The sequence below is a fragment of the Leuciscus leuciscus genome (assembly GCF_965113295.1).
Source record: "Leuciscus leuciscus genome assembly, chromosome: 25".
Classification (NCBI taxonomy): Eukaryota; Metazoa; Chordata; class Actinopteri; order Cypriniformes; family Leuciscidae; genus Leuciscus; species Leuciscus leuciscus.
The window spans coordinates 11,242,266-11,258,221 of NC_138724.1; the positions used below are offsets into that span (position 1 = coordinate 11,242,266).

General features: G+C 38.5%; 1 protein-coding gene across 2 annotated transcripts in view; it reads right to left on the reverse strand.

Annotated features, from left to right (window-relative positions):
• b4galnt4a (beta-1,4-N-acetyl-galactosaminyl transferase 4a) overlaps window positions 1-15,956 on the reverse strand; it is a 200,989-nt gene that overhangs the window by 133,893 nt on the left and 51,140 nt on the right. For both annotated transcript variants that reach the window (XM_082160412.1, XM_082160411.1), the window contains exon 2: window positions 14,031-14,143. In XM_082160412.1, coding sequence (XP_082016538.1) covers window positions 14,031-14,143 — 113 coding nt within the window. The remainder of the gene's footprint in view (window positions 1-14,030; window positions 14,144-15,956) is intronic.

Below are 15,956 nucleotides of genomic sequence, written 5' to 3' on the forward strand. Positions count from 1 at the left end.
TTAATATTATTAAATAAAAGCACTGAGCAAAATATACTTCTTTCAAAAACCTTCTTTGCTTAAGCTTTTGAACTTAAAACTTGTTAAACTTTTTTTGAACTTACCTACCACAAGCTTTTGAAGAGTATTGTACTTGTACCAATACTTGGGAAGACAGTGTAACTATCCTGAACATTTCAGTTATGGCACATTAGCTTAAAACAAGCTCTTGTAAAGACTCTTCACATCTCTGACAGAGTCATCACCAAAGCTTGAGCCTTAATCATTGACCTCTGTCCTCTGTCCTCTGGCTAAGCCTGAGAACCTCTTCAGAGAAGGCAGAGCCCATGAGGATCCCCCCACCAGGGCCCTAAAGTAAATTGGTTTCAGTGCCTCAATCTCGTCCTCATTCTGGTCATGAATTAGAGGAGGAATAGGGCTATCTGGGGTGCCTGCAAGCCACCGAGCTTTCATACACAGCATAGTTTGACACGAGAGCTGCCTTCTCTGTCCCCCAGGAACCTCCTGGAAGACCTGTGCTGTCCTTCCCTGGGTTTAGCCCATTAGCCGCAGGGTTTATGAAGCACGGAATGAAGAACGAGTCTGAATCACGAGGAGCCGATCAGCCCGGGGGTCCAATGCATTCTGTGACCTTTGAAATAACCCCCAGTAAGGGGTCAATCAGAGCCAGTGACATCTCCCAATTCCTCATTCTTGCTGATAAATTGGAGACTTCAGTATAAACAGATGGGATAAAGGAATATAGGGCACCTAAGACACAGAAATATTTTCAGAGCAAAAGAATGAACGAGAAAGAGGGGGTTGGTTTGGTTTGGCATTAGGTTGATGTCATTGGTTTAAGCACTCCAATCTTCTCAAATCATTTCTCTAGAATGAATCAATTATTCCTAGATCTACTACTAGAGTGCAGCGGAAAAATCTTTTTCTGCCCTGTGGCATGTGGGTTTGTGTAGAAACAAGATTGCATCAGATGCTGATCCGTCACCAGAGTACTTCTGTGTTAAGCGGGGTGGAACGCACATGCAAGACGTATTACAAATTCTAACATCTAAAAATATAGCATTTATGTTTGTTAAAGGCCCTCATGTTATGCATTTGAAAAACTGAGGTGCTGTTGAAAATGTTGCTCCGCTCTGGTTTCCTCGACAATCTACTTCCAAATTTTTAAAACAATGTCATATGTCATATATTTTGATGACTTGTCCACTTAAATTATCCCAAATGTTTCCAACAATGTTTAAATCCTGCAGAGATTTTAACCAGTGTAATGGCCTGTGTCATTGCGTCGGCTGTCAATGACATCATATCCGCGTTACCCTTGAATTTACGGATTTACTTCCATAGAAACCATGAAGACTCTTTAATATAATATGCGTTTTATTAGACAGGTAAGCAAATGTTTGGATACTTTTATCGACAAAACTAATCATTGTTATATAATTAAACACGGTTAGTCGTATTGTTTGTATCTCTTGTTTTCTTGATTTAGCTTCCACAAGTAACATGTTTGTATCATGACTCAGAGACAACACTATTTTGTCAAGTGGCTAACAGCACAATCAGAAAGAGCTTTATTTGTAGTAACTGTAATACAGCATTTTCTCCACTATACAATCTTTTAAAAAGAATTGCATGCCATTTAGCAACAAGTCATCCAGCTTTTATTAAAATGAAATTCTAATATCGATCTAGCTCACTGCAGTGTGCAACAAGTGTCTCATAGCAAACGCACAGAGTAACGATAACAACTTTCAACACACTCAAACGTATTTAGTACTGTATGATTGTTTTGACCAAGGAAAAAGAGCGCTGCATTACACAATTTTAATTCATCAAATAAAGTGACCTGTATGAGTAGTAATTCAGCACTTGTGGCTGTTTTACTAGAATAAAATAAAATAATGTGAATTTAAGTGATTAAACATAACTGTAACAAAGTTCAAGTTCAGGAAAGAAGGAACTCAGACGTTAAACGTAAGTTTAATCGTAAGATAAAAAACAAAACACAAAGATCGGCACAAGCAGACGACTGCGGCATTTAAGCATAATAAAACGTAAAATCTCTCCAAGCTCTCAACTCCACCCTGCTTCATATCACAGTAACTTTAATAAACCTTAAATACATCCATGAGCATTTCTGTCTGAGTCCCATCGGACTGCTTTCCATCAGCTGTGGAGATGAAGACGACAACTCCCATGATTCCACGCTCATTCACAGCGTCATCACCAAACTACGCCTTTGTTATTGTTTTTAAAAAGCAACCTCTAGCGACAGACTCTTACATGGTGTGCCTTTAATTTGAGCTGGAAACTGCCGTGAATTGTAAGAATAGGTACATTTTTGGAGTCTTGTAGAAATGTATATATAGAGGCACATTTTTACAATGAGCCTAGGTTGTAATACCTTACACCTTTATACTTTTTACTACCCTTTTCCAAGTCTGTTTCAAATTATTTAAGACATCCTTTTAAATCTCTATCCACACAAAAACACAATTTAAACTATTACATTTAAACAAAGCCTATTGAACCCCCATGACCTAATTATCCTCTTTCCCACAGCACAGCTATTAAAATTTAGTTTTTTTAGCATTTAGGCAATTAGTAAGACCTATTGGTATATATGTAAAGCTCATTAAGAGGTGTCTCCTGGCCCCATATGAGCCTTATTGACCTCACAGCAGACAGGCTCAGATATTGATTTAACACGTCATCTGTGCTGGCCAAAACTATATTGACTGCATGGTTGCCTTTAACCGCCACTGACGATGATTGACTAACTACTTTTACAGCAGTGTGCTTGAGAGGAAGACTGCCTGCTTACAGCAAAGGGCAACCTAAAAGCATAAGTTTATTAATTGGGCGGGCTGGAGCTGGAAACATCGGTCAATGCCAGAGTGACAGATGGTGTAGCAGGCCACCCCATTGCCCGTAAAGCATAAGCAAGGCTGAAGAGCTTTATTTTTATGCCAACAAGTTTTAACAGTCAAGCCCAAAATATTCACTGCAAAAAGCTTTGAGTGGGTGAAAAGACACCAAAGTAATTAAAATCTGGTAAACCCTGAACATCACCTTCCATTTCAGGAAATCACCTGAAATTCTCTCAAGAGAACCAATGATTTGTCCACGTAATGCACACAACCGTAGACATGTTGCACAAGGACATGAAAAACTGGGAGAAATGAGTGATTGTGATTTGGTTGTAGTGACAGTCACAGTTTTGTGTGGGGTGACATTAAAGGATTAGTCTCTGGACTCGAACCCTAGAAGTAAAAGAATCATCAACCATCTCCCTTGTGCCCTTGAGGAAGGTGCTTTTTGGTCCAGATGGACGGTGTCCAAGGAGATCTATATTACCTAGAGAAAGCAATCCATTAAGATAGTTGTTTAGCTTCCGTGGAAGTACTTTCCAAAGTATGAGATTCAAAAATATATAGTAACATATAGTATGGTATAGTAACATATAAGTATAGTAAATCATGTGATCTTGTCATGGCCAAAATGTATAGCTTCTATGTTCTACAATCTTTTAGTGTTACTGTGAAGGATAAAAAAAAAAAAAAAAAGAGTTGTGGGTTAAGTCCCAACTATTAGGTAACACATAATCTGAGGATTTAGTTTGGGGTGTCGGATGTCATGCAGAGTTTAGCTCCAACCCTAATTAAACACAGCTGAACCAGGTAATCAAGGTATTTATAAGTGCTAGAATCTTTCAAGCAGGTGTGTTGGAGCTACACTCTGCAGGACGTTGGCACTCCAAGGGCCCTATTGTAACGATCTGAAACGCTGAAAGTATCAAACGCGAAACACAAGTAACTTTGTGGGCGGGTCTCAGAAATCTAAAATGGGTTGGTCTGAAGTAGCTACATTACTCATAGGTGTGGTTTGGGCGTAACGTGAAATAAACCAATCAGAGCGTCATCTCACATTCCCTTTAAAAGCAGGCGCGCTTGTTCCATGGCGGATTGCTTTTATAACGCCGAATTTGCCAGGCGCACGCAACTTACATGATGGTAAAGGTGATTTCGCAGTCTTCAGAATTTTGTTTCCTGGTTCTTGATGGACAACCCACTTTGTCAGTAGGGGTGTAACGATACGCGTATTCGTATTGAACCGTTCGGTACGAGGCTTTCGGTTCGGTTTTCGGAACGCATTACGTACCGAACGGTTCGTTGGACTATTTTTTCTGCCGACCAAAATTTCGTTATTTCAAATGAAGGCGCGTCGCGGGTGGCAAGCGCGCTCATAGAGGCTGGCGCGACCACAACATCAACTGGCAAATGCAATGTAAGGAACGAAACTGAGCTACTCTTATTGTGTTTGTGTGGACCGTTTATCAGTTTTGACCTGTGAAGCGGGACTTGCGAGCCCTATGCGCGAGCCTGATCAAGCAACACCACACAGCGCTAAGAGATCCAGACCAGTAAAGAAAGCATTTGAATTTCAAATGCTTTTTGAATTCGCCACTGAAGTAATAACATCGCTGCGAGATCTAGTGAGAAACATGCACATTTCTCTGTTATTAACGGATCAAACAGCGCTGACGTGGAAACCAGGAAGAAACATCGTGCCATGAATGAACTGGCCGGTGTCCACAGATCAGCAACATTCACCGTGGAATGGATTTGGTGTAGTAACACTAACTGCAAGTATGGAAGTTTGTCAGGAATAGTGGGCTATAATGCTTTCAAGTAACATTACGTCTGTTTTATTTTGACATTATAAATACAACTGCTGCCCTCAAATGTTAATCTGAACTAAAATAAACCTTTGTTTATAATAGCCTACTACTACAATATTACATTTAATTTTGTCCAAAGAGCTGTTTTGTTTTATATGCTCATAAGAAGAGTCAAGTATAGCTCCATTATTGCTCAGTAAAAAAAGCAAAAAAAATGATCATACTTTATGATGTTAGTTTCATTAAATAAAATAATTAAAAAAAAAATTTAATTCAAGGAAATTTCTCTGGCATTTATTTATTTTTGCTGTAGCCTATGGAAAACGTACCGAACCGAACCGTACCGAACCGTGACACAACTGTATCGTATCGAACCGAACCGTGAATTTTGTGAACCGTTACACCCCTATTTGTCAGGTGTCCTTATATATGTGTCTTGCCACTATTTGTCAAACAGGTTTGATCTGTCATTACTACAATTAGCCTGAATAATTTGGGTAAATGTGTAAGCTAGATTTATGCCTATTTTTTCACATCTTCATGGTCACCACAATGATTTCCCTCATGTGGAATATTTTTCCTTGTAATTATGAATGGTTTGCAAAAATGGGAACTGCTGCGTCTGTGTAGATGAGAGAAGCAAAGTGTATGCGCGTTGTGCACATGCTACATTATGGCCAAGCATGCGCCCTTAAAATAGCATCTGAACGCACCGCTGAAAACGCGAATTGTTTTCTGGAACTGCAAAATAGCACCAGGGAACGTTTGCGCCGGAAAACGCCTCCTCTTTTCGCTGAACCGCCCCTGGGAGCACGAGTTCATACCCTAATTTACCGACGTGCGTCTGTGGAGGGAAAAGTCTGCTGTGCGTCGGGTGCAAAATAGGAATGATACATGCGTCGGTGTACAAAGTCAATTGCGCTGGGTGCAAGATAGGGCCCCAAGAGTGCTTTAATCTCTACCTTGAGATAAACATTCTTCCAACTTGAACGCCTACACCTTGTCTTGAGGACAAATCTGAGTACATTACCTCAAGTTTCCTAGCTGCTTCTCTCTCATGTAAATCTTGACTTTCAGATTAATTTGGTCTTTCTTGATTCCCTGCATCTCCACTGCCTTTGCAGCCATAAATATTGTAGGAACTGCTTGTGAACCAAGAGACCACCCTACACCACAAATTCTGGTTGTGGTAGACATTTAAATGATCAAATGCGGTTAGCGCCTAAGTGGACTATTATTTCTTTTAGAGCCCAGTGGCATCATCAACCATTAACATTTGCATGGATTTGTAGGCAATTATAAGAAGACAGTGGCCACAGACTGAGTGGAACTATTGTCCATTTGCCTGGAGACAACAAACCAACTTTGTTCTGTTGGGGTGTATAAGGTTTATCCAGTACTCGACAAAGTGAGTAGCTCTTCAGATGTCTTGTTGTGACAGACATTGACAGAAACGCTGAGCTCATGGACAAGGTCTCACCTGAAAGAAGTCCTCAGGGTCATTAAAATGGATGATCACCACAACTGACCTCCAATCCAACACTGTCACAGTGCTGCCACATCAACCCTTGGAGATATTTTCAAAGGCAAGAGTAAGGTCAAAAGAGTAGAACAGATTTATAGTGTCATCATTTACCCTCGTCCTTCCAAACCTGCATTACCTTCTGTCATCCGCAAAAGCCAAAAGGAGAAACAAATGCTCCTGCTATATTCCTTACAAGGGAACCATATAGTGACCATCCACTGTCAAGCTCCAAAGAGGAACAGGGTAAAGCACACAAAGTCATAAAGACTACCCTCATGACACTTCTTTTTTTCACTCCTTTTGTGTTCCACTGAAGAAATAAAGTGATATGGGGAACAGCAGTGGTGTGGGAAATTTACAGAACTTTCATTTTTCATAAAAATTGTGTTATAAAAAAAAAGCGAGCTATTCAAAGAAGTCCAAAGGAAGAGAAGCCTTTGAGTTCAGGGGAACTGGGAGAATGTGACTAAATGAGTATACACATGTAGGCAAAGCTATTAATTAGCTCTCAGGCAAGCTTGTAAATCACTACATCCTTAAATTACTGTATATAAAAAAAAGTATTTCCCTCTAATTCAGTCTCTGGTGTGCTCTGGAATGGAGTCCACATGTCTCTGATATTTTACATTCAAATCTGTCATTTTAGATATCACAGACTTTCTGACGGCCTGTCAGGACACACATGGTACAGCTTGAAGAATTTTGTTGGACTATGAGAACAAAGATTGTCTAATAACGTATGAGATATATATATATATACAGTCCAAAAGAGTCCAACTCATCCCCACACACAAAAACAATACCCTGTTCTCTTTACCTTGAGTCTATGTTATTGGCGTAAGGTTGGAAATGTTCTCACAGCACAGCAGTGTACGGAGTATTCTGTGTTACCATGGAAACCAGTATCTGGCAATTCGATGCTATAGATACAGTGCTTTGCTAAAGGATTAATAATATTAATTAATTTTTATACAAATTTACAACAAAAATGTAATGTGGCATTGGTTTGACTCACATCTACAGGTGCACTGTAATTAGAATTGAATAGATTAGTAAATTAATTAAATCTAAGCGAAAAAACATCAATGGACAAATTCAAACTTACCAAATATTAGACTAAAAGTGCCATAGGAATAAATGTTTGCAAATACAGTATGCACTTAACCGGTCTGCTATTTTAACAGTGGAATAAAATGTGCCAATTATTACTGTATATTAAAGTGTATTATAATAAGCAGTTATGTTAGTTATACAATATTTTTGTTTGTAATATTTTTAGAAGACATTTGAAAATGTTTTATGCAGTACCATCATGTACTCATCTTCATGTACATTTACACAAATATTTAAGTTAGTCTGAAAAATATTTACTGAATGAAGTTATGAAAGCAGATGAACTCTGTACACCTATTTCTTAAAATATTTTAAAACATTATAATCAAAGAAATGTATTAATATTCTGAAGGTGAACATTGTTTATTCAATTATGAATTTTTTAACTAAACACTTCTCAAACTTCTGGTCATAACTCTACATCACTCTTAATCTTCTGACTGAAAGAAAACTGCTTAAGGACAAACTTGTTCGTGTAGAGCCAGTGTGTGACATTGAGATTATGAAGCAGAACTAAACAGCAGTAATGTATTCACAGCACAGCACAGCAATGATAGATTTATCTCCACACACATAAATCACTCCACCAGCACAGCATCTGTCACAGACTCTCTGTTTGTCCACATCATCTTCTGCAATCTCCATTCCATTATGACTTGATAAATCCTTCCCTCACAGCTTTAAAGCCATAGAATTAAAAAACCTATGCTGTGGTTTGTCAAACGCAATTTGCTTTTGAGTGTTGACATATTTCCTATCAAAACAGGATTCATAAATCCTACAAATTAAAGGAATAGTTCACTCAAAAATGAAAATTATCCCATCATTTACTCATCCTTAAGCCATCCTAGGTGCATTCGACTTTCTTCTTTCAGCCGAAAACAATAGGAGATACACTATATTGCCAAAAGTTTTGGGACGTCTGCCTTTACATGCACATGAACTTTAATGACATCCCATTCTTAATCCATAGGGTTTAATATGGAGTTGGCCCCCCCTTTGCAGCTATAACAGCTTCAACTCTTCTGGTAAGGCTTTCCACAAGGTTTAGGAGTGTGTTTATGGGAATTTTTGACCATTCTTCTAGAAGTGTATTTGTGAGGTCAGGCACTGATGTTGGACGAGAACGCCTGGCTCTCAGTCTCCGCTCTAATTCATCCCAAAGCTGTTCTATCGGGTTGAGGTCAGGACTCTGTGCAGGCCAGTCAAGTTCCTCCACACCAAACTCACTCATCCATGTCTTTATGGACCTTGCTTTGTGCACTGGTGCGCAGTCATGTTAGAAAAGGAAGGGGCCATTGCCAAACTGTATGCTGAAGCATTAAGAGCTCCTTTCACTGGAACTAAGGGGCCAAGACGAACCCCTGAAAAGCAACCCCACACCATAATCCCCTCCACCAAACTTTACTCTTGGCACAATGCAGTCAGGCAAGTCCAGACTCGTCCATCGAATTGCCAGACAGAAAAGTGTGATTGATCACTCCAGGGAACACGTCTCCACTGCTCTAGAGTCCAGTGACGGTGGCTTTACACCACAGCATCCAACATTGCACTTGTCGATGTAAGGCTTGGATGCAGCTGTTCGGCCATGGAAACCCATTCCATGAAGCTCTATGCACTGCTCTTGAGCTAATCTGAAGGCCACATGAAGTTTGGAGGTCTGTAGCTATTGACTCTGCAGAAAGTTGGTGACTTCTGCACACCTCATCCTGCGCTGACCCCTCTCTGTGATTTTACGTGGCTTACCACTTCGTGGCTGAGTTGCTGTTATTCCCAATTGCTTCCACTTTGCTATAATACCACTAACAGTTGACCGTGGAATATTTAGTAGAGAGGAAATTTCACGAATCGGACTTATTGCACAGGTGGCAACCTCTAACGGTACCACACTTGAATTCACTGAGCTCATGAGAGCGACCCATTCTTTCACAAATGTTTGTAGAAGCGTCTGCATGCCTAGGTGCTTGATTTTATACAACTGTGGCCATTTGATGATTTGGAGGGGTGTCCCAATACTTTTGGCAATATAGTGTATGTTAAATAATATCCTGGCTCTTCCCAGCTTTGTAATGGCACTGAATAGTGCCCGAGTTTTTAAAGCTACAAAAAGCACATCCATCCATCCTTAAAGTAACCCATACGACTCCAGAGGGTTAATAAAGGCTTTCTGAAGTGAAGTGATAGGTTTTTGTATGCAAATTATCCATATTTAAAACTTTATAAATAGGGATGCACGATATTGGATTTTGGCCGATATTCGATATGCCGATATTTTCAAACTAATTTTGTCCGATGCCGATACCGATACCGATGTATATACACATTTTTCGCCTGATATATTTACACTTTACACTTTAAATCCAAATCAGTCTCCTGTACTGCCTTTACCGTATTACACTCATGTGTTGTAGATAAGGCAATACACAAGACAAACAAAACAACATTTGATTCTACCATAAATGTATCATTTTACAAATGTAGACAGACATTCACCCCTGAAAAATAGGTAAATTATTTCACTTGGAGAATAAATGATATGCCAGTGCCACATTTTATTTTTAAGTTCAGACTTCAAACTTCAGTTTTTAGGAGTAAAATAAATAAAAATAAAATTTAAAATAAAAAGTTTTGCCTAACAAAAAAAAAAAAAAAATTAATAATGCAAACAAGTCATTGGATAACATTGGGCTGCATATAAAGAAACAAAATGCATGTACCATGGATAAATAAAATGGAATCGCCTCCGCACGGACAATAAGGAAATTATTTTAATCAAACCATATTGTTGATGAAAATAATACGAGAACAAAAAAATGCTAGTTATTAATAATGCATCAATGTTTTTGAAAATAGAATTAAACATTTTTACTATTACAGTAATAGTAAACATATTTAATATTAGGCTTACTGTTTCAGATCATGACATCATTGCGGTTTGAGCTGCGCGCACTGAAGCAAGGAACATTAAACTGAATCGCTTTGCCAGAAGGTTAATCAACTCAACGGTTGCTGAAGAATGCAACTAAACCAAAGAATGCACAACTTTTTATTACAATAGTGTATACAATTATAATAATATGACAGTCTCAATCATATCTTTTAATGTTTTGCATTGCCGTTTGATCATGCGCGCGATGAAGCTGAAGAGAACGAGCACCTGGAAACTGAATAACTTTTCTAGCAGGTTTGTTTAAATCACCGAAACGCACCCTATGTGAGATTAATCAGATATTTATGTTACATAAACTAAATATTACGACTTATCATATATCTGCACAAAATGACATGAATGCACAAGCGAACTTAACTGCTGGTCAGAACGTGTAATCCCTGTTCTGGACGTGCTATTCCCACAACAACGCGCTGAAACACGGCAACTAAACATCGTTCATTAACTCAACCAAACGCATCCTATATTAGATTAATCAGACATATACACATAATTAACATATTACAACTTACAATGGCACAAAATGCTGTGAATGCTCAAGCGAACTTGGCTGTGTTTGTCATGAAGGCTTAACTCCATACGCGCTCTTCCCGCCACAATGCGCTCGTCGCGCTGAAACACTGGCTAACACGAATTCACAACATTATTTTACAGGCGTGTTCTTATTATAATGTCATGATGCCTATGTGACAGGTTTGTGCTGCACATGTTGCACTTAACTGTATCTTCGTTTTCGAAGTGATTCCAATCATTCAAAACCATCATGGCGAACAGCGCGCATCTCTCAACTGAAGACGTATATAATCTATTATCTATCGGCTTTGATATATCGGCCTTATTTTCTTATCGGATCGATAACGATAACATAAAAAATGACAATTTATCGGCCGATATCGATATGTGGTCGATATATCGTGCATCCCTATTTATAAACTATTACCACTGGCTTCCGGCAACAAGGGTGCATCAATTATGGGATAATTCTCATTTTTGGGTGAACTATTCCTTTACTTTTTGTCAACCTGTACACTAGCATATGACTTTAAAGCTAGAAGATATGGACTAAGAGTAAAAAAAATCTCTTTTTGCTTAGTTTATATTGATAAATGGCCGTGCAAACTGATTTCATTTGACACTGAGGGTTTATTGGTCTGGTAATGTGGAGAGCATTTGGACGAGCTTGTGTGTGACACTGTGCTGGAGATGAAAGGTGCTAAAAGCCAGGCCCCTCTGTGCTGTGGGAGGAACGGAAATGCAGCGAAGGCTCTTTTGAGAAACATCTTGGATGAGCGCAAAGTCCATCAATCATTTAAGCCAGTATGAACTGTATCATATTCCCGACAGTATATTCTCATCTTTTAGAGGTTGAAATGACCTGATATGTCCTCAGTAAGTGAAATAAAGTCAACTTTGTTTTAAGGATGCATCCATGCACTAAAAGAGCTTCTTGCAAAAAGTGGAGTGCAATTCTTATTTTCACAGACAGAAACAGTTCAACATCGACCCCAGCATGGATGACATTCCTTTTGCTGAAATTAAGCCTGCACGACTTTTAAAATCACGTTGAGATCACTTCATAGATACTGCATCTTCACTAAGAATTGAGTTCGCTTTTGCATTCACACTGCAACTGAATTTGAAAGTGGATTCAGATCTCTTTCTGGCCTCTAGTCCACTATTCTTCAAAGGAGTGGTGATTAAAGCAAAACAGGACATTTATTTAAAAAGATTATTTAACAGCCATGGTAATAATTAAGTATGTATTATGGAAATAATAGACGTTAAAAGAATATACATGTGATCGGACACAATGTAAATGTATTACAGTTTAAATTTCTATTAAATGCAATTAGTTGAACTTCAGAGTGCTTATTTGACCCACTTCTATTGTCTTTTAAATATGGTAAGTGTTCTGCCAAATGTACTGACAAGCATTTATGGTAATCTACAATACTTCAATTTCATTTCTATTGAAACTCATGTATATATTTGTAATTACAGAATTGTTATGATGAAGTACATTTAAAATATATTAACTCTAAATGAAATACTGAATCACACACTACAGTTCAAATTATAATCAAGTACTTTACATGTGATTTAGTATGTTAGTCAACACATAACAATAAGTATAGGTCTGTATAGCATGACAAATGATTATTAAAACATGACTTAAAATGTAAAAAGTTTGGCATTGTTAGAAAGTGCACTTTTTAAAACTATACTTAAGTACGGTGGCCGAGAGAGATCAATGTGCAGCAACTGAAGGAAACACACATGCAAATAGAAAAAAACACCCGCAAATTAAGAAAACTTCTTCATCAGTTTCACAACACACGTGTGCTCCAAATACTCACAACACAACCAAATACAGAAACGCACTGCAAATAACACAGACCACAACGGAAATGTTTCAAGAGTAACCAAATAAGTGACGAACCCGGCTGGGACGTGCTTATTTCTCGTGAGCATCCCTATGCCCTGCTCCCTTCGAAGGGCAGACGGCAGAGCCCTTGAAGTGGGACTTTGGAGTGAGCAGGGCACTAGTGTGCCATTATGTAGCCGTTTGGATCGCACTTGATGAAGGGAGCAACGAAAGACAACGTAATTTCCTCATTATTTTCACCTGGGATGTTCCCATGACAACGAAGCACAGTGTCCATCAGCTGAATAGCTGTTCTTACGACAGAAATATAATGCTGTTAACATAACGGTCTATATACATTATATATATATATATATATATATTATTTTTTTTTTACAAAAAAGCTTTTAAAATATGTGTTATATATCTGTGTGTGAGTGACTTTACAACTTTGGACCCTACATTACCTAACATTTCTTATGAAACTTTTCTTTATGAAAACATAACATGAAAAAATGTGTACAGTGTAACTGATGTATAGATTCATATCTTTCCCTCATGTTCTTTTTCTCTATCTTTTATTTATTTTAGCTTTCAGCTCATTGTTCTTTTCTCATTTGTATTCTGCGGCCGGTTGCATAAACATAGCCATAATGTTAAGACAGTGTGTTAAGTTCTAGTATGACCTACTAACAGTTAGTCAGGGGCAGTTAGTCTTAGTTTTCGGTATCAAAGTAGGCTTATCTACGATTTTATGTAACTGATTTAAAAAAGCTATGAACCGTCTTAAAGAAAATAAATTGATGTCTAACTTGTAAGACTAGTCTTAGAGGTTTATGCAACCGGCCCCTGATGACATTGAACATATTGTTAATATATTTTGTATATTGTATACAAGTTGTATGTCATAAAAATGTAATCTCTGTATGTTTTGCAAAAATAAATAAAATAAAGTAGACTTTTGAGCAATAAGCACGTCCCAGCCGGGTTCGTCACTTATTTGGTTCCCCTGGAAACATTTCCATTGTGGTCTGTGTTATTTGCAGTGCGTTTCTGTATTTGGTTGTGTTGTGAGTATTTGGAGCACACGTGTGTTGTGAAACTGATGAAGATGTTTTCTTAATTTGCAGGTGTTTTTTTCTATTTGCATGTGTGTTTCCTTCAGTTGCAGCGCGTTGAGCTCTCTCAGCCACCGTACTTAAGTGTTAAAAAAACTCATGAAATTGTACTCTATTAAAGTACACTTAAATGGCCTTTTATTTCATTAATATTATATTATCTTCAGGTACAGTTTTTAAGTATACACTACAAGTGTATATTCAATAGAATTAAGCACACTTCTTTTTAAGCCCTGTAATTCTATTGAAATGTAGAACTTTTGGTTAAACAATCTTACGGTGTTTTCGTCCTCCTGGCTGTTGCTGGCATCTTCGTTTTTGTGGTACTTGTCTGATGAACGCGAGTCTCTCTTACGGCTGGTGTCAGTTCCCTCGACTGGCCTCTCACCATCTGTAAATGAGACAACGACCGCACACATTCAGTTTATATTTCATCAGCAGTATTATTGGTTCTATATCATTACCATTTATATTGCATACAGCACACTGAAACCATGAGCTGTCATTATAGAGACTCTTCTGAGCAGTTTTAGATAATTCTCAGAGAGAACTCATGGAAATGGCTACAGCTGGGGTGCAAAATTAACACTTGCCAAGTGTCAAATGCAAATAAAATTGCTTTTGGCAAGAAAATGAATAAATAAACACCTCTCATCCACCTGGATGCCAGCAGCTGTGTAGGCACGTATTATGAAAAATGCCTGAAGAAGCTGTTTGACCAAAATGTTGTTTATCAAAAAATATTTGCAAGCTACAACACTATGATTGCTTTTTTGTAATATTTTCCCTATTTTGGAGAGGAATGCTACTGATCAGTTAGCCTAAAATTTGACTATAAAATTTGACTATAAGCACAAGATCTGATCCACATAACAGCTTTTTCAGAAAGGAAGTTCCTTCATTGTTTTGACATCCTAAGACCAGTTAACCTTTAGGCTAACTTTTATAGGAATTGCAGCATAATGCACTTGGGTGACATGATTTAACCAAGTAAAAAGGATAATAGTACTCCACAAACAAAAAGTCCAGCAACTTACATCTTGGAAAATGTGGTTTTCAGTGTTTTAACAAGAAAGTGGCCTTGTGTCACTGACGACAGGCCAAATAACTAGCAAGTAAATGATGCAGCGAGCGACACAATTCCTGTGTGATCTTTCTGTAACATTGAATAATTTACATTTCAAAGTAAATTAAGAACATTTAGTTTTTATATTGTGTAATGCATTACTTCATTCCAACCTTCCGGTTCTCGCTCCAGGCAAAAATAACACAACTCTGCCACCATGCAGCTAACACACTCTGGTCTGCGTCGCAAACACAGACAAGCTAAGTGCTGCAAACAATGACTACGTTTACATGCAGCCAATATTCGGGTTATGGTCGGGTTAAGGTCACTATTTGGGTTTCTGAAACATTCGGAATAACCCGTTTACATGCGTGAGTAGAGAGAGTTACTCCTGTATACATGGAATTTGTAATCAATTGGCAATATCCCGATGTAAACGGCGACGCACGGTTAGCGTCTGGACGCACGGACAACGTTAAGACGCAATGTGCGTCATTTCCGATTCTTCTTCCTGTATCCAAAGGCAACAACAACAGCAGCAGCATGCGGATAATGAATAGTTCGGGGCAGATAGCGATCGCCTTTGTTTACGCCTTCCTCCTCGCTCCAAAAGTGTGGTGCTGTGCTGCATCTCGCCATGTTTACCTCTACTTCTTGTTTACTTCCGATATACTGCACGCGGGTTTTTGTATGCGCCGTCTCTACTCAAAAGACCAAGATTCCTTGCGAATAGAACATGCGCAGAACACAAATCAATGTTCCTTTTGATGGGGATATGCCGATACGCGTTTACATTACCAAATATTCGGGTTAGAAAAGGGGTACCCCAGGGATAATATCCGGGTTTTTAAAAACCGGGATATGAGCATATCCGGGTTTTTGCCGGTGTTTACATGGCCGTGCGCGACCGGGTTATTGCTAATATCCCGGTTTTGAACGGGTTATTGGCTGCATGTAAACGTAGTCAATGAAGCATACCAGAGCTGATACACTAAATACCCAACCTAGGCTCATTGTAAAAACGTGCATGTGTGCACATTTCGGCGAAATGATATTATGTTGCTTCTTGCATGTTTTGCAACACATTCAAATTGAAATGTCCAGTGAGCGGGACTAAAAACATTTTCAGTTTATCCGA